This window comes from Dermacentor andersoni, chromosome 6 (genome assembly GCF_023375885.2).
Source record: "Dermacentor andersoni chromosome 6, qqDerAnde1_hic_scaffold, whole genome shotgun sequence".
In the NCBI taxonomy this organism is placed as follows: domain Eukaryota; kingdom Metazoa; phylum Arthropoda; class Arachnida; order Ixodida; family Ixodidae; genus Dermacentor; species Dermacentor andersoni.
This window is the reverse complement of record NC_092819.1, coordinates 143,260,630-143,282,825: the sequence shown is the minus strand read 5'-3', so window position 1 is coordinate 143,282,825 and position 22,196 is coordinate 143,260,630. Positions and strand designations below refer to the sequence as shown.

General features: G+C 48.4%; 1 protein-coding gene across 1 annotated transcript in view; it reads right to left on the bottom strand.

Moving 5' to 3' along the window:
- Nucleotides 1-359: 359 nt before the first annotated feature.
- The window catches only part of LOC126523600 (ovochymase-1-like), a 93,352-nt gene continuing 71,515 nt past the window's right edge, over nt 360-22,196 (bottom strand). Inside the window, exons 12-13 of the mRNA XM_072288999.1 lie at nt 20,249-20,382; nt 360-1,607 (exon numbers count right to left, since the gene is read on the bottom strand). Coding sequence (XP_072145100.1) covers nt 1,416-1,607; nt 20,249-20,382 — 326 coding nt within the window. The 3' untranslated portion in view covers nt 360-1,415. The remainder of the gene's footprint in view (nt 1,608-20,248; nt 20,383-22,196) is intronic.

The following is a 22,196-nucleotide window of genomic DNA, read 5'->3' as shown; positions in this document are numbered from 1 at the left end:
AAATAGTAATTGAGCTCGGGAATAGACCGTTTGCATTGACATCATAGTAATTACCATCTCTGTGTACTGGCACGTGGAGAAGTTCCGTAAATAAGGAACGTGTCAATACGACAGCAGGACAACGCTCTTGCGCCGACCAATAAATCAGTAACGCTGATAACCGAATGAAAAAAAGGTGATAGGCAAAAAGCAAAACAATGTACGTGTGACATCATCGTAACTGCGGTGTTCGGGTAATAGCAGGGTGAGAACACGGTCACACGCTGCATCCGTGGCGACAGGTAAAAACTATCTACACAGGGTGTACCAGCTTACTTTAGCCTCGAATCCCGCGAGTACACGCAAGGTGTCTCGAGCAGCCAGTCGCGCGGCAATTTTGCGTGTATTCGCGGGCTTCTTTCACGCTCGGACAGTCACTTTTATGTAGCACGTATTGCGCAAGATAAAGCTGTACCGGGAGCGTTTCCTGTCGCTCTACAATTTTCTCGTTGACACTTTTTATCTAGTTATAACATTTGGGAAGATAATTAACGAGGACTAATTATCTAATTAGGCGGAATGAAAAAAATTATCTAAGTATCTCCAAGCGACGGCAAACACCATTACCCTGGCTCTGTCCAGCTATGTAGCATTCGCATATTTTTCAACTCTGGCTAAAGTTAGCTGGGACACCCTGTGTATAAGGCCGACCATTCGTATTAAGCTCCTCCTCCTCACCGGGCCTGCAACCCTCCGCCCACAGGGCACGCGTCTATTTTACTCAAGTTGTTATCGCAGCACGAACAACACATGTTGACACCCCCATGTCTAGACTGTCACGGCGTTCTTTGTTTATTTTTTGATAGTTGGGGCTTCAAAGCTTCACCCTAAATATCTTTAGTATGAAGCGCCACCGTGATGTTTACTTGGACTCGGTTGTGGAGTGCGCCTCTATTATTTTCTATAGTGGGAAGGATGTTAAGTGCCAAGTATAATTCCAAGCATCACATTTTACCTGGTCCTTCAATTATTAACTCCTGTTGCTGTGATTTTGTTTAGTATATTTATTATATATTACTTGAAGAAGTGGACTCTTTGTACGTCTGATTGAGGTAAAGTGAAAATTACAAAGTTAAGCGAGGGCGCAATGATAGATGGCATCCTCTCTCCGTGCCGAATTGACTGCTCATATAACAGAGACGTAGTCGATGAAAGTCGAATAGTGAGAAACTGTGGCATGGTTGATATGATGAAAAATTCGCAGATTTTCTCATGGTGTTCCATGTGCAACGGAATCTTTGAGTTTTTTTTTTTTTCACAAATGGTGTCTGTGTGCCGCGCTACTAAAATGATGGGTGCAGTAGAATTAACTGCAGCTATAGCTTCTTTCCCTTCACGAGGTGTTCACTTGTGCTTCGACACCCGTCGACTGTTTCTCACAACCGCGACTTCACCGTGCACCACTGCTGGTGAGTTAAGTTGTAGACGAAGTCGTGGTACGAGGTCAGCCGGGTGTAGATGCCCGGGTGTCCCTTGCGGCCGCACCCGATTCCCGTCGAGACAATGCCCATCTGGACAACCCGGTTGCGAGCGTGCGCAGTAGACATCAAAGGCCCTCCGCTGTCACCCTGCGAGTAAACATCATCATCATGATTATAATATTTATTGCCATAGTCGTCATAATCCAAATGAACCAAGCCCATATCAAGCTGTTGAATTCAGCTGCCCATGTCTCTACTTCAGGACAAAAGCATCTCCCTCTGAACTCTAGTTCTTCAATCTTGCGTCTCCTAGCTGCATCTTAGCATTTTCTATCTGCTAATCCCATCACGCCTCCTAATAATTTAGGGTGGCATTCAGGAGTGTTTTACATCGGAGCTGTATGCCTTCCCTCCGATGTATTTTTCGGTGGTGGAAGAAGAGGTGCTAGTGCAGCGGACGCACTTCGCGACGGCTCTGCCTTAATGAATGTTTTCCGCTGAATTATCGAGCCATATACCTGAAAACCGACCACCATCGGATAGAGCAAATCGACCCGAACCCAGGGACACCGAGACCCGGGGTGAGCGACCATTTTCGAAGATTTTTCGAAGTGAGAAGCCCAGCTAAGCTTAACGCCGACTAGGCCTATAGCGGAAGCCTACCGGCCCCCGGTAGGGCGGAAAACGGTGTCGCAGTGTAAGCCAGAGGTTCGGAAGCACTTCCGAAATGGAGGTAGACGAGGCAGAAGTGGGGGAAACCCTGAATACCAAGTCGAGAGAAGAAAGAAATGATCCCGTGAGCCGAGCCGAGGACGGCGACGCGGATGGATGGATCGAAGTCACGCACAAAAGAAAGGGCCGCGCGAATGCTACCCAAGAGGCAGACAAGCAAGGCACCCGCTGGAGAAGCCCGACGCGCAAAGGCGGGAAGAGCATAGTGAAAAAGATTTTACGAGCAAGCAAGATGCCCAGGCTACCTAGAGACGACATCAAGATAATCGTAAGACCGAGAGACGGGCTGAACATCAGAAACACGTGCAGAGCCAGCCTAGACGAGGCGATACGCAATGAAGCAGGAGTGAGCAGCGACGAAATCATCACGATCTGCCCCAACCACACGCAAAACATCTTGGTGGTAAGCACACCTGACGAGACGATGGCGGCTAAAGTCGCCAAAATCAAGGAACTAACAATCAACGGGAGGAAACACACGACCAACGCGTACGTCTCGGCACCAGAAGAGATGGCCAAGGGGATAATCCGCAACATTCCCCTCAATTACACACAAGACCAGCTCTTGCACGCACTGGTGAACGTGAGGAACCCTTCCCTGGCGTACGCCAAGAGACTGGGCAGCACGACCACCGTGATACTACTGTACGAGGGCAACAGGGTCCCCGCGTGGGCGCACTTCAACAGCATCATGATGAGAGTATCCCTCTATCGGAAACAAATAGACTTTTGCAAAGAGTGCGGCAGGCTCGGGCACAGACCCGATGTGTGCCCCAGACCGGACGACAAGCTGTGCCCGGCGTGCGGTAGCAAAAACCTGGACAAAGACCACGAATGCACACCTAAGTGCAAGCTCTGCGGAGAAGCTCACCCCACGGCGGACCGGACTTGCTGGGCTAAATACAAGACGCCGTACATGGTAAAACTAAGAAGATGGACAGCGAGAAGAAACGAGGAAGAACTCTTGCGAGTAGCCGGCTCACAAGACCCTGACGGCGGGGAAAGCAACCACACACAACTATCTCCCGCACCCAGATCCAAGTCCAGGTCCAGATCCAGATCCATGTCCAGGCCGGGTGCGCGGGGACGACCGATCTCGAGGTCCAGGGACAGATCCAGATCCAGGTCTAGGCCGGGAGCGCGGGGACGACCGACCTCGAGGTCCAGGTCCAGGAACAGGGACAGGACCGGGAGTGGGTCCATATCCACCTCGAGGGGGACGAAGCCCGACACGAAGGGGAAGAAGCAAGAACAGACGACACCAGCAAAGGTGAGCTGGTCAGACGTAGTGGCCAATCGCGAATCGGGAAGGTCCGGCAATACCAGTAACGATAGGGGCAGGTACGATCACATAGAGGAACGCGTGAAGGAATATCGAACGGAAAACCAGCTACTCAGACAGGAGCTAGAAAAGGCAAAAAAAACAAAACAGCGAATCAGCCAAAAAAATTGACGAACTACAGAAAACACTTAATGAAATACTTATCAAAATGCAGACACAATCGTCGCCCCCGTCAGCCGCCTTCGCCTCCGTCTCCGCCCCATACACCGAAGCCATGGAGGAGGAAGTGGATATGTTAGCAGATGTAGCACACCCACTGGGCGCCAAGCGTAAAATCCCGGAGACCAAGACCAACGAACAGGTCGCTTCGGTACAGGAGGTCAAGAGACCCCGACCTAGCACAAAAAAACTGACGTCCTTGAGGACATGCTCAACAAACTCTCTGACAAAATGGAGAAAATGTTCGAGATGCTGGCGGCGCGCATTAGTGACAGCGAGGCAGAGAGGAAGGCGCAGGCCCTAAAGTACGACAGGCGGCTCGCAGAGCTGGAGAAGAAGCTCTCGTAAAGATGGTGGGCACCAAAAAGGGAAGACTCGTCATCTGGCAGTGGAACTGCCGCAGCTTCTCAAACAAAAATGCAACAATGACACAACACATTAAATTGACCGCAAAAAGACAAAAGCCCGAAGTAATAATTCTCCAGGAAACATTCGACCACGCCAAAATTGCCGGGTACGCCACCCACAAACAACGCACAAAAGGGACGGGGAGGGACATAGTCATGACCACATTAGTCAAAAAAGGACTGGTCGCGATCCCGAGAATTATGAGAAACATTACGGACATTAGCCACATCCTCATAGAAGTCGTGCCACGCAGCAAGAAGGAGAGCAGCACTTTCGTCCTGAACGTCTACAGCAGCCCGTCCAAAAAGGGCCTAACACACAATTTCGAAGATTTAATAAACGAAACGTTGACCATCGCCGGCGACAACAGGCTCGTCATCGGAGGGGACTTCAACGCTCCACACACGCAGTGGGGATATGGACACTCGTCCAAGAAGGGAAAAAATCTGGCCGACCTCATAGAAAAGGCTGGCCTAACCCTTCTCAACGAGCCGGCCTCACACACCAGAGTGGGTGCGGGCCCCCATAGGGACACCACACCAGACCTAACGCTATGCAGGAGAGCCGGGAGAATCACCTGGGAGAACACCTTCGAGGACCTGGGGAGCGATCACAGGATACTCAGCATAGCCCTAGGAGAGGCCCGCGTCACGAAGGGAATAAAACATAAGTTCCGGCTAGTAGACTGGGACAAATTCCGCAAAGTCAGAGACGAAAAAGAACAGGGACCCATAAGAAACATAGAGGAATGGAACGGAGAGCTGCTAGGAGACGTAGAAAAGGCCACGACCGAGATGGAGTGGGACGACTGGGAGGCTCGACGCGAACATGAAGATGACGACAACGGTGGTGGTCACTCTCCGCGGATGGACAGCAGGCTCGCGCACCTCGTGCAAGCCAAAAAATCCATCCAGAAACGGCTGCAAGGGCAAACACACAATAGAAATCTAAGGCGCAAAATCGCGGAACTAAACAAGACCATCGAAGCACACTGCGCCCAGTTATGCAATCAGGATTGGGACGAGGTATGCGACGCCATGGACGGCAACATCAACACGGGCAAGACGTGGAAGATCCTCAAGCACCTGCTCGACCCGTCGGGAACGAAGACAGCGGCGAAAGCGGAAATGACCAAGCTCAGACACAAGTACAAAGGAAACATCCGTGAAATGGGTGATGAAATCGTCAAGCTCTACCTTGAGAGACCTCCAGCCGTTGAACACCGGAACTACTCAGGCTCTCCCAACGAAGACCTCGACAGAGATTTTTCCCAGCAAGAAATCAAGGCGGTCCTGCAGACCATCAAGACCAAGTCGGCTCCGGGCCCCGACAAAGTGACCAACAAGATGCTCCGGAATCTGGACGACCAGGCAGCGAGCCGCTTGACAGACTACATCAACGAGTGCTGGCGGAACGGCGGGATACCCGACGAATGGAAGAGGTCCGACGTGATCCTCATCCCGAAGCCGGGTAAACCCTTAGAAATACAGAACATGCGGCCGATCTCTCTCACTTCCTGCGTTGGTAAAGTGATGGAGCACGCTTGCCTGAGTAGAGTTAACGGCTACCTGGAGACAAACGACCTGTACCACAGCAACACGATTGGCTTCAGAAGAGGGCTCTCTACACAAGACGCCATGATACAACTAAAGGAGCAAGTCATAGATACCACGGGGCGGGGCTTGAGGGCAATACTACGACTTGATCTAAAGAAGGCCTTCGACAGGGTCAAGCACACGGCCATACTCAACAGAATCGTGCAACTCGGCCTGGGCGAACGAACGTATAATTTTATCCGAAATTTCCTCACGGGAAGAACAGCCAGAATCAGACTGGACGAGGAGGAGAGTATCCAGGTGGACATGGGCAGCGCTGGCACGCCGCAAGGGTCCGTCGTGTCACCGATGCTCTTCAACCTCGTCATGATCGGACTATCGGAAAAACTGGACCGAATAGAAGGCATTAATCATACCGTTTATGCAGACGACATTACGATTTGGACCACGAAAGACGCAAGCGAAGGCGATATGGAGAACAGGCTTCAAGGGGCGGTAGAGGCAATCGAAAATCATCTAGAGGGCACCGGACTTGAATGCTCGCCGGAAAAATCAGAATTGCTGCTCTACCGCCCCAGGAGGTTAGGCAAACCGTCCAGAGACGTAGTGGAACTACACAAAAGGGGAATCAGATTAACCACGAGGAAAGGCACGGAGATACCCATGGTCCAAAAGATTAGAGTCCTAGGTCTCTGGATCGAAGCCAGGGGAACAAACATGGAAACTATAACACGCCTGGAAAAGAAAGTCACGGCGACCATTCGGCTAATACAGAGAGTCTCCAACAACAGGAGGGGCATTAAAGAAAGAAACGTCGTACGGCTCGTTCAGGCTTTCGCAATCAGCCACGTCGCGTACGTGGCGGCATTCGTCCACTGGAACAAGGCCGAGAAAGACAGGATCGACGCGCTCATTAGAAAAGCGTACAGAACAGCACTGGGTCTCCCCCAATACACAAGAAACGAAAGGTTACTACAACTCGGGGTGCATAACACGCTGGAGGAGATCGCAGAAGCACAGAGAATAGCGCAACTCGAAAGACTCTCCGGAACCAAGGCGGGCAGAGAAATCATGGAAAAGATCTGCATAAGCTACCACGGAATGAACGGCCCCAAGATCCAGATTCACCCAGACGTCCGAGCCGCAATTAACACGGAAAATATCCCGAAGAACATGCACCCCGTGCACAATGTCGAGAGAAGGAAATGCCGCACGAAAACGATTCTCAAAAACCACGGCGCGCGGGAGGGGGTGCTCTTCGTAGACGCCGCGCGGTACCCCCGAAACAGGGATGACAATGGTGGTGTCGGCGCTGACAAAGGTAACTCCCTCTTCGCAATGGCGGTCGTATGCACGAAAGGAAAGACCGTTACTGCGGGCTCCCTAAGGACTAGATCGTCGGAGGCAGCGGAAGAAACGGCAATCGCATTGGCTATAATCAGCGGTCGGCAACAATACAGAACAATAATCAGCGACTCCAAGACGGCTATTAGGAATTTCACAAAGGGCTGGGTCTCCACCGAGGCGGCCAAAATCCTGAACCACAGAGCAGAAGACTTTAGGAACGGCACAATTACACCCAAATACCTCAAATGGATCCCGGCGCATATGGGAGAAGTTACCATGAGTGCCCCTCCCAACCTCAACGAGAAGGCCCACCGAGTCGCGCGAAAACTAACCCACCGCGGCACGGCCAGTGACGGCCCAACACCCCGCAACCCCCGGGGAAGGGGGAAGGACTGCGGCGGAGGCGATGGAGAAGACGGAGGAGGCGACGACGACGAAGAAGCGATAGAAGACGACAGGGACAGACTGGTCACGTACCACGACATACTGACACACTACACGAAACAAAGAGAAGCATACCCACAACCCCACAAACAACTCGACAGGTCTCAAGAAACAGATTGGAGAAGATTGCAAACCAGAACGTTCCGAAACCCAGTACACTTAAACAGAATAAATTCAACACAATATCCAGACGCAAGCTGCAAGCTCTGCAAACACGAACACGCAGACATGGCACACATCTTGTGGAAGTGCACACAGATCAGTTCAGTATACGTAGAGGACAACATAGAACCGGACCTTCTCGAGGAGCGATGGCTAAGCGCTCTGACGAGCTCAGAACTACACGACCAATTATGGGCTATCCAGCGGGCCCGGGCAGCGGTGGAAAGGCTATGCCTCACCGCACACAATGCCCGGGTGGCCTGAGCCCGGGCTGGCAAACTCGCAGGTCCTTTTTCCATTAAAGTTTTTTCCGTCCGTGTATTTTTCAATGTCCTGGCCTCAAATTTCCCGCACCCTCTATGGGGAGGCAAAGCAAAACCCTAAGGTATGTGCTGACACCAGGGGTAGCAAGAGGAAAGCTCAGAAACCACCTAATACATTGTTTCGGACAATAATTACACATGAAAGTTTGGCGCTAGTGTTTATGGCTTCGAAGCTTCAATTGAGGCGGTTAAGCCAGTATGGGAATTATGGGAAGTACATAGATTCGGCTAAACGTCATCTTTTTCGCTTAAGGCGCTTCTTCGACTTTGTAAATTCGCCATATTCAAAAGTGTACTTCGTAATAAATAATTAAATAAACATCATTAGGATTATTTGCCGGAACAATTCAAGCACAGGACCTGTAGCACAGAAGCCCGCCATCGAAGCCATTATGGCTTGGGTGTAAGCGTCGACAAGCGGCTTGGAACGAGCTTATGAATTTCATGCGGGCAAGCCAGCGTCTTGAGACGCTTGGCGCGTTCCAACTTCGACACCTGGGCACGTTGAGCCGCTATCAGTAGTGATTGTGCGTGTTAGCAGAGTATTCCGGAGACGCGTAAGGGAAAAGCCTCCAAAAAGCAAACCATTACGCTTGCATTCCACATTCGCAGAGGGGAATGGCTGCGAATTTTTGGTTCATAAGAGATTTTCGCTATTAGTACGCCGTCTACGCTAATAGTATGTGCACCATCAGGATTGGCTGGAATTTCTGCTTACGAACAATTGCAGAATATGAGCATTTTGTGAATGCAAGCCTTGTAGTTCGGGTCTCCGTCTCCCGTTCCTCGTCGCCGATATTGTTACTTTAGCTGGCCACCAGTTACATAGTGCATATGCATTGCATGACCTGCCTGAAAACCAGCCTTAGGTGCATTTGAGCAGCTCTGAATACGTTCGCATATGTATATGTATATATAGATACATTGCAGCGGGGGTACCTGGCAGCGCGAAGACAAAGTGAGATAGGAAGACGTGTAACGAGGCGTTGGTCGTTTTGGCGGTCTTGCATTTTGTTGTAAATACATTTACATTCTCTATCCCTCCTACGTACGTGTGGTGCCCGTGACGATATATCTATCGGATGCTATTTTGACAGAGTATGTGAGACCAACAAACCACACGTCTACCGCATGAATGAACAGACAACTGAGACTTTTTTTATGAAGAAGCGTGAGAAAAAGTTCATTCTATGTGCTAGCGCGAGAGCAGGCAAATGCTACAGAAATTCGGAGAACCGTCTAATAATGCCTAAGCATTCCTCGGCTTGGCTGCTACTTTTCTTTCGCTTACTTATTTATCTAGCATATGCATCTCTACCAATCGCTACTGATCATACACTGTTACATTATTACAGCGATTGGGTGTGCTAAATTGACCAATTATGCAATAAGTTTGCAGATATATCGTATCAACTGAGCCAAAACGCTGTCACAACCATTTTTTTTGGCACACCACACCTTTTCCTATGTCCTTTTCTGTTACGGCCTTTACGTGGCCACGGCGGCCTCACCAGTTTTTTTATCTAACACTACCAATAGTCTAGTATTACACTATTATAAGGATTACACGTGCTAGCTTCTTTAGTTTCCTTTTTGCTACGCCCATAATGAGGCCGCGCAGACGTGCCCAGTCTTATTCCATTTCTGTCTCTCTTTAAACGCTACCAATCTGTACTATCGCAACATTATAACGATTACGTATGCTAACTTGACCACTTATGCCTTTATTTTGCAGACAAGGCATTCCGGGATGGACATATTTTACTAAGGTACTCGCCAAAGAGTGCTTACGCACTATTATAGGAGCGTAGGAAACTAATGAAATGGAGAGAAAGTTCTTAGTGTCCTTTTGGCTGCAGCTGGGTGTGACGCAAACTGAGGCAATAGCAACTTCCACTGCCATGAATGTGTAGCTTACACAGACATCTGTCTGCCACGCTTCGGTCCATGGTTCGAATCCGGGCTAGAAGCATTATTTTTTTTTCTTACGCTGCCATTATTTTACTATTGCACTATTATAAGAATGACATCTGTTAACGCGACTAATTACGCATTTATTTTGCAGATTAAGGTGTCAGCATAGACAGATTTTGCTGGGGTACTCGCCAAAGGATGCTTTCGCATTAAAATAGGCCAGGATACAGTCCCCATTCTTGAATTGACATCATTTTAACAAACTCACGCTACCATGCACCCGGTTTTGTTGATTTCAGTGCTTCGTTGGATGTGCAACTGCGAAAAAAAAATACGGAGCTATTTGGGACATTGAAATAAAAAAAAAGGTATCATATTTATGGTCGGTGCGTTCGGGTATTCTACAGGCATTGCATTAAAACTAAATTAAAGGACTGTCATATTTCGCATGGCTCCATGAGAACATTTCAGCACTTAACAATAGAATTGACAACGTGATGCGCCTTCTTGCCTAAACGAGAACCAAAATGGCGGTCTTCCAAATCTGTAGGCCAACAGCGGCAGAACGTTTGGAGAAGTCACCGATCTAACGCAGCGCTTTGCCTGGTCTGCGTGTGGAGGCTCCCTACCTAATTCTGAATGGGAGCACCGTTCATCGACAGGAATACTCTTTGCTCTTTATAGCTATTCCATGGCGATTCTTCAGCGAAGATTACGGTAATTTCTCCGTTTACTCGAAGACACTTAGGTGATAATCTTTCTCATGCAAGTCACCATCGTAATAGTGACCCAGGGGAATTGTCAAAACGCAGTGTCTCTTTCAATCGAGGGGCAGGAGTAACATTTACTTCGTTGGAAGGGTGTTAGATTACATTCAAGAACATCTTAAAAAAAGACGCGAAGCGGATTTCGGGACCAAACGTGCCCCGCAACGGTCAGCACAGGCGGTGGAGAAGCGGGTCCCCAGCACCACCACCAACAACGGCATGTAAACCTTCAGAGGCCACAACGCTCTTCACGCGACATCACGTACTCGTCGAAGAGCTATTTGCGTTCGCCGAAGCAAGGGCTCCGTAACTCGGTTCTGCAAGATCGCATGCCCTTAGCATTGAAATTCGAAGTATGACAACAGGCGAAAGAGCCAAGGAACATTATGCGCAAAAAATGACAGAATGAATATTCAACAAATTATTTGAATTTTCTGAACAATGAATTCGCTTTGAGGTTTACATATATTGCAATGAGAAAGTTTAGACGGTGTTTCTCGTGCCGTTGCGTAATTCCGTACAAGACAGAGCTATTGTCCGGTGCATCTCTAGCGGTAGTACAGAGCGCCATATGCATACGCCGACTCGTTATATGCGTGCTGTCTTTTGTTGAGCCATGTCAGGCGATGACGTCGCATTTGTGAAACGGATGCCTTCGGTAGAGCTTGGGAAAATGCACTTGTGCAGTGAAAATTTCTTACGCGCCTACCTCTTGGGAAAGGTAAGTACCCTGCGCAAAGCACTTGTACACTCGCACTACCTCACTCGCCGACAAAGCGTAACATTGTTGGAAAGCTAATCTCGGATGGGGGGGGGGGGGGGGGCTGTTGACGTCATATCTACTTCAGTGTTTCCAACACAGCAACCATCATAGAGGAACAAGCAGTGTTGCCGAGCTGCTACATGCCCCAACTTATGGCGCTTGTAGGCTGTGCCGCGTTAATACATGTATAGAGCACCTGCTGTCTGCTATCGTACTACCCACTATTGTCTGAACCTCGCAGTCGAGCCGTCGCCAAACTTGAGACAGGTATCGGGCCTACCTGGCTGCAAGAGTGGGGCTATACAAAGCGCTCCGCTACACCAGCGGCTGTGACGGGGCGCTGGCTACCGCTCATCGACCTCCTACACCACCCAGAAGCTCCACTGCCACGCGCCCTTGTTCAGGGCCGCGAATATAAGCCCAACCGCAATGCACCACCAATGCCTCTCACAGTGCCACTTTTCAAGGGTCGTCGCTAATGGAGGTAACAGAACACTCAATCACATTTAACTTCGCCCTTTTTGTACTCGACGCAGCAGTAAACCCCCGCAAAACGGACAATAAAAGTTCGGCAGCGTGTAACACTCCTGTAACACGTGAAGGCGAAAGCCTGCTGAACACTTGGTAGCGCATTAATTTATACGATAAGAGGGGCCAGACTTCGTGCAAGACATAACGAGCCACAGTGTGAAGTAAATGTGTGGCAGGCCCTTGTCTGCGAGCCTTGGCCTCCTAGCCCTACGTTGCCGTCTCGCATCGTCGGGTTGCTGCTTTCGCAGTTCGGCTTCTTCGGCTCGTTTTAGACGCGTAGCTGCGACTTCGCACTCTCGTATAGCGGGGTCAGACTCGCCCCAACGAGGTGTATCTTCGACTTTACGTTGCATCCTCTCGGCAGGGGAGAGCAGCACTCATGGCCGAACGCCTTGCTCCCGCCGCTTCGCAAGTCGCATCTCGTTTCACGCGTGGCGAGCATCCTCGGCCGTAGGGTATTTCCGAGGCGGTATGCAATAGAGGGGGGGGGGGTGTCTTTAGTGATGGTTCGGATGCTTGTTTTTATCTTTATTGAAACACATGCTGTTCTGAATGTTGTGTGGGTGATTTCAATGAATGCATCACCTATTGAATTTTTGCTTGCTTGCGGGGGTGTGAGCCATTGCTGCTAATATCACTCGACTAGACGCCGCTTTAGGGGCCTTTGCAACGAGCCACTTGAGAGTTTCGCCTTAAAGAAACAGGCAGACTCAACTATAGTTCACATCTACGTACCGCGAAAGATTTTAGTGTTATTGGCTCTTGACACATGTGTGGGTAAATGAAGTGCTTCGATGTGTTTATACCACAATGAAAGAGCAGCATTTTATACGAGGAAACGATCTTATTTGCAGTGAATTATAGACAGGCTGGATAATATATCCACATATTTACATGCAGTACTTCCTATATATGTCGATTTCTTCTAGTGCAACTGCAGATCAAAACGCGCCAAGCATCTCAACGTGCTGGCTTCGCTGCGACTTAGCGTGTTCTATACGGTTTCTCGACGTATGCGTCTGTGGCGTAACATTCTGCTTCTGGACGCCGTGCGGTACGGACGCAGAATGGAAGGCTCCTCGAGAGCTGCGAAAGAGGCCGATGTTAGCCGTGGTGCCCGGTCTTCTGCGTTGCCCAAGGATTACCGTGTCATCTTGCCTCCGTTACCAACAGGCGAAGGACAAAGGCGCGCAGTTGTATTGCACTGCGATGACACTGGATGCCCTTATAGAATCGACGACTTACGGAAGCGCTTGAAGGATGCTGGAGTAATTCAACAAGTAGGTGAAATTGGTGCATACCAAATGTCGCACGTGTGGCTGCTAAACGTGAAGACAGATGAGGCAAAGCAGACGCTGCTGGACGCCGGACCACTACTGGCGAAGAACCGGCCTTGCCTCGTCATTGATCCAGCGCGGCAAGAGCTCGGGATTATGCTTCACTAGGTGGCGTTAGACGTCACCTCTGAGACCATTCGAAGAGCCTTCCGAGAGTATGGCGAGGTAAAGGAAATCATCAGTGATCGGGGGAAGGCCGAGGACTTTAAAAGCGCCGAGTCAACGACTGCGTCTTTTGCTGCGTGAGGGTGTCACACCAGACCGCATCCTGCATCAGATGCGTCTTGGTAGCGGCACTGCGCTAGTGGTTGTGCCTGGACGTGCCCTGTTATGCCTTCGTTGTCACAATACTGGACACATCCCACGGGAATGCCGAGTGCCCAGATGCGCAGCTTGTCGAGCGTTCGAGCACGAGCAGGCTAATTGTACTCGCTCGTACGCCAGAGTGGCAAGCGAAGGCGGTGAAGTAGACCGGAGCGAGATGCTCATGGATGAAGAGGAAGCGGAGAGCGTGACTGGGATGGTGGCGTCTCTCAGCGACGCCGCGGCGTCCACCAGCGATGCAGGTTCGCAAGAAATCGGGGCTGCAGACGCTCGGGCAGGAGACGCCACTGTGGCAGACGCTTCGACAGGAAAGTACGAAGATGAAGAAGGTTCAGCAGAGCGCCCTTCTGAATCCCACTTTTTAAGCAAGCAGCTGCCAGTAAGTGTGTCCGGGACTGGGGAGAAAAATTGGAGGACGCTTAAGCTTCGCCTTCAAGAGTGGAACGCGAGAGCGTTCCCGTCGACCCGCCAAGGCGTGTAAGACAATGGGCTACGGCGCAGCGACTACGCACCCCGCATCGGACGCGGTGAGCGCCGAGCAACGCAGCGTTCGGCGCGACAACGAAATGTGCGCCTGAGCAAGCGACGCACGCCTGAGCCTTAGAAGCAGCTCGTTTCTAAGGCAACACCGCGTTCACTAGAGGCGCTTTTGTACCGCTTTGAAGCATCGAACTCTATAGATCATGTATAGATCATAGAACTATAGATCATGTATTTCTAGATTGTTGGGCGGGTGTCTTCTTTTGGGATGTACTTCAGAGGACTATCAAAAAGGACTTTCCTTTAGAGCCACAGGGTATTAGATATTTATCTATAGAAAACGATGATGGACTGCCATTCGACCTTATTATGCTAGTTGGCCTTCACTGTCTATGGCGCGCCCGTATGGCGGGGTATCACTGCGATCCGGATGCTCGGCCTGCACGAATGCTTTTCCGAGAATGCATGTCGAGATATGTGGAAATTCAGAAAGCACAAGATTGTGTACCGGCGTGGCTGTCAAGGGTGGAACTCTTGACCGCGCTCAAAGAATTCTAAAATAGTCAGCCCTATAAGGCTGACACTTGGTGCTGAAAACTTGCAAATTTCTCTTGTTTTCTCAAATGTCATTTGTTGTTTGATAGAGAAGTACAAAACAGGCAATAAATAAAAAAAAACTCGTGGCTCAGTGGTAACGTCTCCGTCTCACACTCCGGAGACCCTGGTTCGATTCCCACCCAGCCCATCTTGCAAGTTGTTTTGTATTCATGAAGTGCCTGCTGGGATTTATCGCTCACGGCCAACGCCGCCGACGCCGACACCGACGCCGACGACACCGGTTTTTCTGCGACAGGAGCTCCTTAACGCTGTCGCGTTAAAACAGGTGAACTCAAGACCGCAGTAAGCGAGGCTGTAGCGACGCTCAAAGACAGTGATTCGACGGATGATGCTGCAATGGACGCCGAGGCAATGCCTACGAAGCACCGATTCAACAAAGCAAGCACGGCGTCTCAAGACATGCTGCTACGAGCAACGGAGAGGCGTGGGAACGAGCCTGGAACCAAAAAGGCTCGTGTGGCCAGCGATCAGCGGTCGGCGTCGCACACGCGGCGGCGGCAAGTCGACGCCCTGAGCATCGACTGGTCTGTGTTGTGCTACAAGGCAAGGTCATATGGCAAGGTTTGTGAGGGGAGCGTCGTAGGCTCGGTCTGGTGTCACTCGCCAATGTGGGGTCCTTAGAGAGGTCGATAAGTATTCCAACACTTAACGTCCGAGAGCTTAGTGCCAAGAGGCGGCCTCGTAACAGAGCACGATTTGGTATTGTATTCATTCAGGAGACCAAAGTGGAGAGAGAGCATCATACAGAGCGTATGGTGCGTCCTTTCGCGAGTCGCTATAGCGTGTGTGTTGCCCATGCGGTGGGGGGTCTTCGGGGTGCATTTTGTTAATTCGGCAGAGCCTTGGTGCTGTAGTTCATTCGGTTACTACCTGTGAGTCAGGCCGTTTCATTGTATGTGACTTTTCCCTGTTAACAGAAAATTTGCGAGTAATTTATCTTTATGCACAAACTAAGGTTCTAGAGCGAAAGCTTTTTACTGAAGAAATTGAGACGTACTTGAAATGCGAGCGTAGACTAATCCTGGCGGGAGATTTCAATTGTGCCTGTGCGGAACGTGACAAAACCAGTGGGAAACAATGATGCGAATACTGCTGTTTTGAAAGATATGATTGCAGAATTTCATCTAGAAGACGTGGGTGAATGTCGTTGCGGCGAAAAAGTGGTCATCTTTACCCACTTCCAGGGTGCGAGCCATGCTAGACATGACAGAGTGTACGTGTCGGCTGAACTAATTCATTCGTGTCGAGGTTATCGAGTCCCACCTGCTGCATTTAGCGATCATTGTTTGGTTTCTTTCCGTGTTTTAAAAGAAAGAACGAACAAAAAATAATTTTCTTGGGATATCTGGAAATTTAATGTAAACTTGCTGAAAAACGACGAGTTTTGTAAGCAGTTTTGTAAGCAGTTAAGAACAACTCAGACCTCAGATAGTTGGGGACATAAATGGGAAGTTTGTAAGCAAACAATTAAATTGAAAGCACTTGAAAGGGCCAGTGTTTTAAGTCACGCGAAAAAAAACCCGAGTACCGTCTTTGATGGAATCTGAAGCAATTATTGGAAGCGGAAAGTACACAACCCGGTTACTTCTAGAAGACATAAAAAGCATAAAGCAAAAACTTGAGCTGATAGAACAAGGGAGCATTGATTCGAGCCAGAGCTGCAAAATGGTGCACAGGAAAAATGCCAACAAAACGTGCATTGGGAGTCGAAAAGAAATGGGCTTCCCAAAATGAAATAACACAAATAGAACATAATGGGTCACTGTCTACGAACAAAAAAATAATAGCAAGTTCTTTTTCAAATATTACAAAGAATTGCTTTCTCGCAGCCAAGCTGACACTGATAGATTAATAATAATTATGGGGTTTTACGTGCCAAAACCACTTTCTGATTATGAGGCACGCCGTAGTGGAGGACTCCGGAAATTTAGACCACCTGGGGTTCTTTAACGTGCACGTAAATCTAAGTACACGGGTGTTTTCGCATTTCGCCCCCATCGAAATGCGGCCGCCGTGGCCGGGATTCGATCCCGCGACCTTGTGCTCAGCAGCCTAACACCATAGCCACTGAGCAACCGCGGCGGGTCACTGATAGATTTAACAAAGATTTCATTTCATTGATACCAACATTACATGATGAAACTAAGGAAATATTAGAAGTTCCCATAACAGTGGAGCAAGTTAAGAATGCGATTGATTATTAAATAATGGCAAATCACCAGGACCGGATGGCTTAGGCGCTGCGCAGTACAATGCGTTTAAGGGTGTTATGGCGCCTGTTTTGACTGAAGTATACAAAAAGAATTACGCGAAGAAACATCTGCCGCCACCCTTTTTATCAGCATACACGGTCCTAATACCAAAAACTGAAGACCCAATCAAATCACGTAATGTCACATCGTATAGACTGATTAGTCTGACAAACATAGACTATGAAATATTAATGAAAGTATTGGCTAACAGGTTGCAGACAGTAATGAAATATTTAGTTGGTCCACATCAAAGGTGCCCAATAAAAGGGAGGACAATTATGACATATACACATTGCACGATCGATCCTTGAATGCTGTGACGCAATGCAACTCAGAGTCGCCATGCTGCAAGTTGACCTTGAGAAGGCATTGGACCACGTGCCGCACGATCTGCGTCCATCTATACCTGAATATGTGAATGTAGGCAATGTGATCAGCGCAGGTGTGCGGATGGCTTACGCCGGATGTACGACGAGGTTGATAATTAACAAACCAGTTGGTGAGCACATACCAGTACAGCGCTCAGTCAGACTAGGGTGCCCGTTATCAACGCTTCCTGTTTGCTTATACATTGAACCTTTTTTTTTCTAAGCGTAATAGGAACAACGCGATACGGGAATTTCCCTTACATCAAGCCGAGGCCTTCTTGCTTAGGCTGATGACATTGCAGTTTTCTGTGTTGATCATGAAAGTGTAATGCTTACTGTCAATGCTGTAAAAAGTTTTTGTCAAGCAAGTGGTAGTGCAGTAAACTGGGACAAGTGCCTTGGGTTTTGGCATGGGGAATGGGACGTCGCACCCAGGATGTTTTTGAACATTAAATGGCAAACAACATCGACAAAATACTTAGGAGTGCCCCTGCAGTACTACTCTGAGAACGAACCTTATTGGAAAAAACAAACAGGTCTTACGTGAAAATGCAGAAAAGTGGAATGGCTGGGATAAGTCGATTTTCGCACGGGTCACGACGTGCAACTTATTTCTCTTAAGCAAGCTGTGGTATGTAATGAAAATTTTGCACCGCAGCAGGCTAAATGCGCAAAAAATGCACATATTGTTCGCAGTCTTTATTTGGAGCTCTCTATGGGAATAAACGAGCCGAACAAATCTGTTCAAAAGAGGGAATGATAGTGGGCTTGGTTTAGTGCATCTGTATGTGAGACAACTTGTCAGCAGATTTGTTTTTCTCAGAGATGTAGATGATACCTTTCGCAGGACTATGATCCAACTGAGGCTGCGTAAAGTGCTACCGGAGTTTGTTGTGTCTTCGGTGTGTCAGCAAGGACGAGTACGGGGATATCTAAAAGAAGCGTTGTCATCTTTCCGCTTCTTATCGGTACGTCTTTCTTGGCAATATTTGACTAATGCGTAACGTAAAATCTGTACAAAACCTTGTGGATGTGTTATTTCCCGTGCCATTGTACCGTTAATTATACTGTGCAGGCAAGGGAAAAGATGTTTTGAAACACGTTAAAAATGCTCGTTGCGCCGGGGGTTAAAACCTTTTTTTTATGCTGAACACAGGAACCTTACCCGTTAAAACATCGTTAGAAGAAAAGGGTTTATTTGTTCCGTGGGGTACTCATTGGTATGCAAAACACCAAAGACAATTGACCATGTGTTTTTAGATTTCTGGGGTGGAGTGTTTTTCTGGGACATCTTACAGAGAACCTTGAAAAAAGAGTTCCCATTAAGTCCGCATGGAATCCGTTATCTCACGGCCGAAAACTACGATGGTGTGCCTTTTGATCTGGTTATGCTGCTGGGCCTGAACAGTGTATGGCGAACTCGGAATGCTGTACACAGTGCGAATATCGACGCTAGACCAGTTCGCGAATATTTTCGGGAATCTGTGTCCTATTTTTTCGAAGTGCAGAAGGTGCTGACGTATGTTCCAGAGTGGGTTCCAAGAATAGAAATGTTGTTGCACATGCCGAAACAGTGATGACTTGCAGTCACAACATAGCTGACGGTTATCAGTACTATGATCTTGTTATTCTGTTCTGCTGAGCTTGTAAACTCTGCGTCAAGCAAGGCAATAAAAAAAAAAAAAAAAAACGTCCGTGCCGCAATGGTTTGAATGTCAGGCTTGTGTGTTAGAGATTCTGTGTTCGAATTCTGCCCTGGGGCAATTTTATTAATGTTGATTCAATTATTTATAGCATCGTACTTTGTTGAAAATTGTGAGCTTGTAAAGTCGCAAAGCTATTTGAAGCCAGAAGGACGATGTTTAAGGACATGAACGTCCTAACCATTAGCCCCATGCTGGCTGAGTCGTCCTGCTTGCAGCCCCCATAGACGCTAGCGCCATAGTTACGTCTTGTAATTATTGCACGAAACTGTAAACTCGTAAACTACTTCTCCGCCTCACCATTCCTAGATGGCGCCACCCGTTAAACGCGTTCGGCGTTGGAAGCCAGATACCTACGAAAAAATGCCTGGAACTTGGCTTTAAGATTGTTTTCAATCTTTTGACAAGTTGTGCAGCGGACGTCGTGCTGGTGAATTGTTGCCTAAACTAGGAGGCTACGCTCAGTTGTCGCGGTGCATCATTTTCTCGTCTTGTAACGCGCCGACGCTTGCATTCCATTAAGTGAAATTCGTTAAATATTATCCTAGTAAACGCGCATAGGCATCATGCATCCTGCAGAATACCTGAGTCTTCAAGATATACGTGGAGGTTCGGCTTTATTCTAACGCTTTAAATTTCTTTCTTTATTCGTATATGCTGAAACACTAAAAGCAACAAATTCTGTAGCACGGTGACACCCGTTTCATCGCATTATCTCGCACCTTAAGAATGTGACCTGCATTCAGCTTTTATTGATCTCCACTTGCACATCAAATTAAACGGTGTTCTACGAAGTGTTCCCAAATAAAGATTGTGCTTACGAGCCAACTCAACTTTCAGGCAAACGTGTCGCGTATAAAGCTCACATGGGCAACATTTCTTTGGTGGCTGAGGCCAAAGTTTATTGAAGAAATCTGATTACTTTGAATGAACAAAACTAAATTGTTTTCTTGCTGTCTTTGTTACCATCATCGTTCCAAACTGTGATTTTTTCCCAGAACCTTTCGCCGAATTTGAGAGGAATGTAAACAGCGAATATACGCGTGATGTAGACCAAGTGCGCACGATAGCAAAATTGCCTGGGAAAGGACGTAGACAACAATCACGATATTATTAGAATATAGTAGGTGATTTCATGCCAAATTAAACATCTGAACGTAAGAAAAAAATGCATGGCGTCTTAACAGCCAGCATCCCAAGTTACAAGTGATCGCTATTTCCCTATCTATCGGTACAGCGACGATACACGGATGCTTACCTGACAAGCATCTTCCACGTCACCGCCGGCGCAGACGTTTGACTCGAGAATGATGGCACCGTATTTCGACGTGCACTCTGACTGGGAGACGAAAGGTACCGAGGCCTCCTTCGGCGTCTGTCTGTCTCGACCACCTGGACCAGTTAGGGGAGCGCGCAAAACATGCTGTTCATGCTCCTGTTCGCAGGCATTAGAAAAAGTTCGAAAAGCCATAGGCGTGAGACGTCTGAAATGAAGAATAGGGCGCTTCCTAAACCTGATAGTGTCATTTGCTTCAGTATATAAAAACAGTGACATGAAGTTCTTTTCGGGTGTCGCTGACATGAAACCATTCATTTGCTCATGTAGTGTGATGCAAACACCTTATAAGTACTTTAGATTCGCCTGCACTGACTGAACCAGTTCACGAGGTGCTCCACCGTGCCATCCATTTCAGTGGTGCGTCGATACTACCTTCTGAAACACGCCGTTCGTTTCGAAAGGTGCAGAAAAGGTGCAAGAAAGGCGCATGGCTGGTTCATGATTTTGCTGCTCCCTGATGTGCCTGGCAGCCCTTCTGGACAAAGGATGCATACCGGCGAGCGTGCAGCTATGGAATGCCATTCAAGCTTCATTGCCTTTTCGACGCCAGCCGTGATGGGATGCCACGATGATTGAAAAACAATTATGTGTCGTGTCTTCGTCTGTTCAACGACCCGGAGCTGACGAACAAGACGAGTTCTGGGACCCTAGTCTGTGAAGGGGTGATCGGCCATGTGCAACCTACTAATTTGTGCAAAGAACCTACGCTGAGGACTTCAGGGGAACAGGGTTGACCTCGCTCTCACATGAAATAGAGTCTGCATTGCACCGAAGGCGGATCGTAGGTTGGACACCAGAGTAGGAATCTGGCGTGGTGGTGCGGCACCGTGGGTGGGATTTTGAAGACAGTGCGACAGTTACAATTGGCCGAGCAGAAAGACATTGAATTACTTCGTGGAGTAAAAAAAGGAGATGAAGTGCTTAAATACCGGAGCTTGAGTGTTGTAAAATAAGCTCGGACATGCAAAGACTTTGACATGTAATGTGCTCCCAGAATCATGGAGCCGTTATTTTATCTACCATCATGGAACCTGTACATAAAACATGTATTCCTATCGCTCGCGCATCGCTATGGACCTCTCTTTCTGTCGGCACATGATACGGCACCAGCCATGGAACCTTCGTGCCCGCTCGAGCCCCGGACTTGCCAAAAACCCTTTCTACTGTGGATATCATCTTGACGGAGACAAAGCAGGTGCGCGGCACATACGCTCACGTGCGTCTGCTGTGTCTATGCAAGTGCCGCTGTATTTACGCGCGGTTGTACTCACAGTGGCGCACGCTCAAACACACGCACACACACACGTACACATACATACATACATACATACATACATACATACATACATACATACATACATACATACATACATACATACATACATACATACATACATACATACATACATACATACATACATACATACATACATACGTACGTACATACATACATACGCACGCAGGCACACACGCACACACACACACACGCACACACATGAAAAACAAAAAGAAAAGATGGCCCGGGTTGTGTGTCTGTGTGTTTGCGCGTTTCTTTGTCCAGCATGCGCCAACTAAACCCTAGCAAGTCCTCTTAGGCCAACAGCTTCCCAATCAGCAGCAACAGTTCCAAACACGCTTGTAGTCTCCTCTGAACGGTAAGCTACAACAGGCTATAATAGGACCAGCTACGGATTATGTCTCTGTTATGAACTTTTATGTCTCTGATGCTGACGTGAACTAATACTGTGGCTCGTACAAAACCTTATCGAAGAGCTCTGGCCATACCTTTCGACGTACTTCGTGGTGAACAATAAATCTCGTCGTCAAATTCTTAACGTACACTGGCGTACCGCATGGGTCTCTGTCC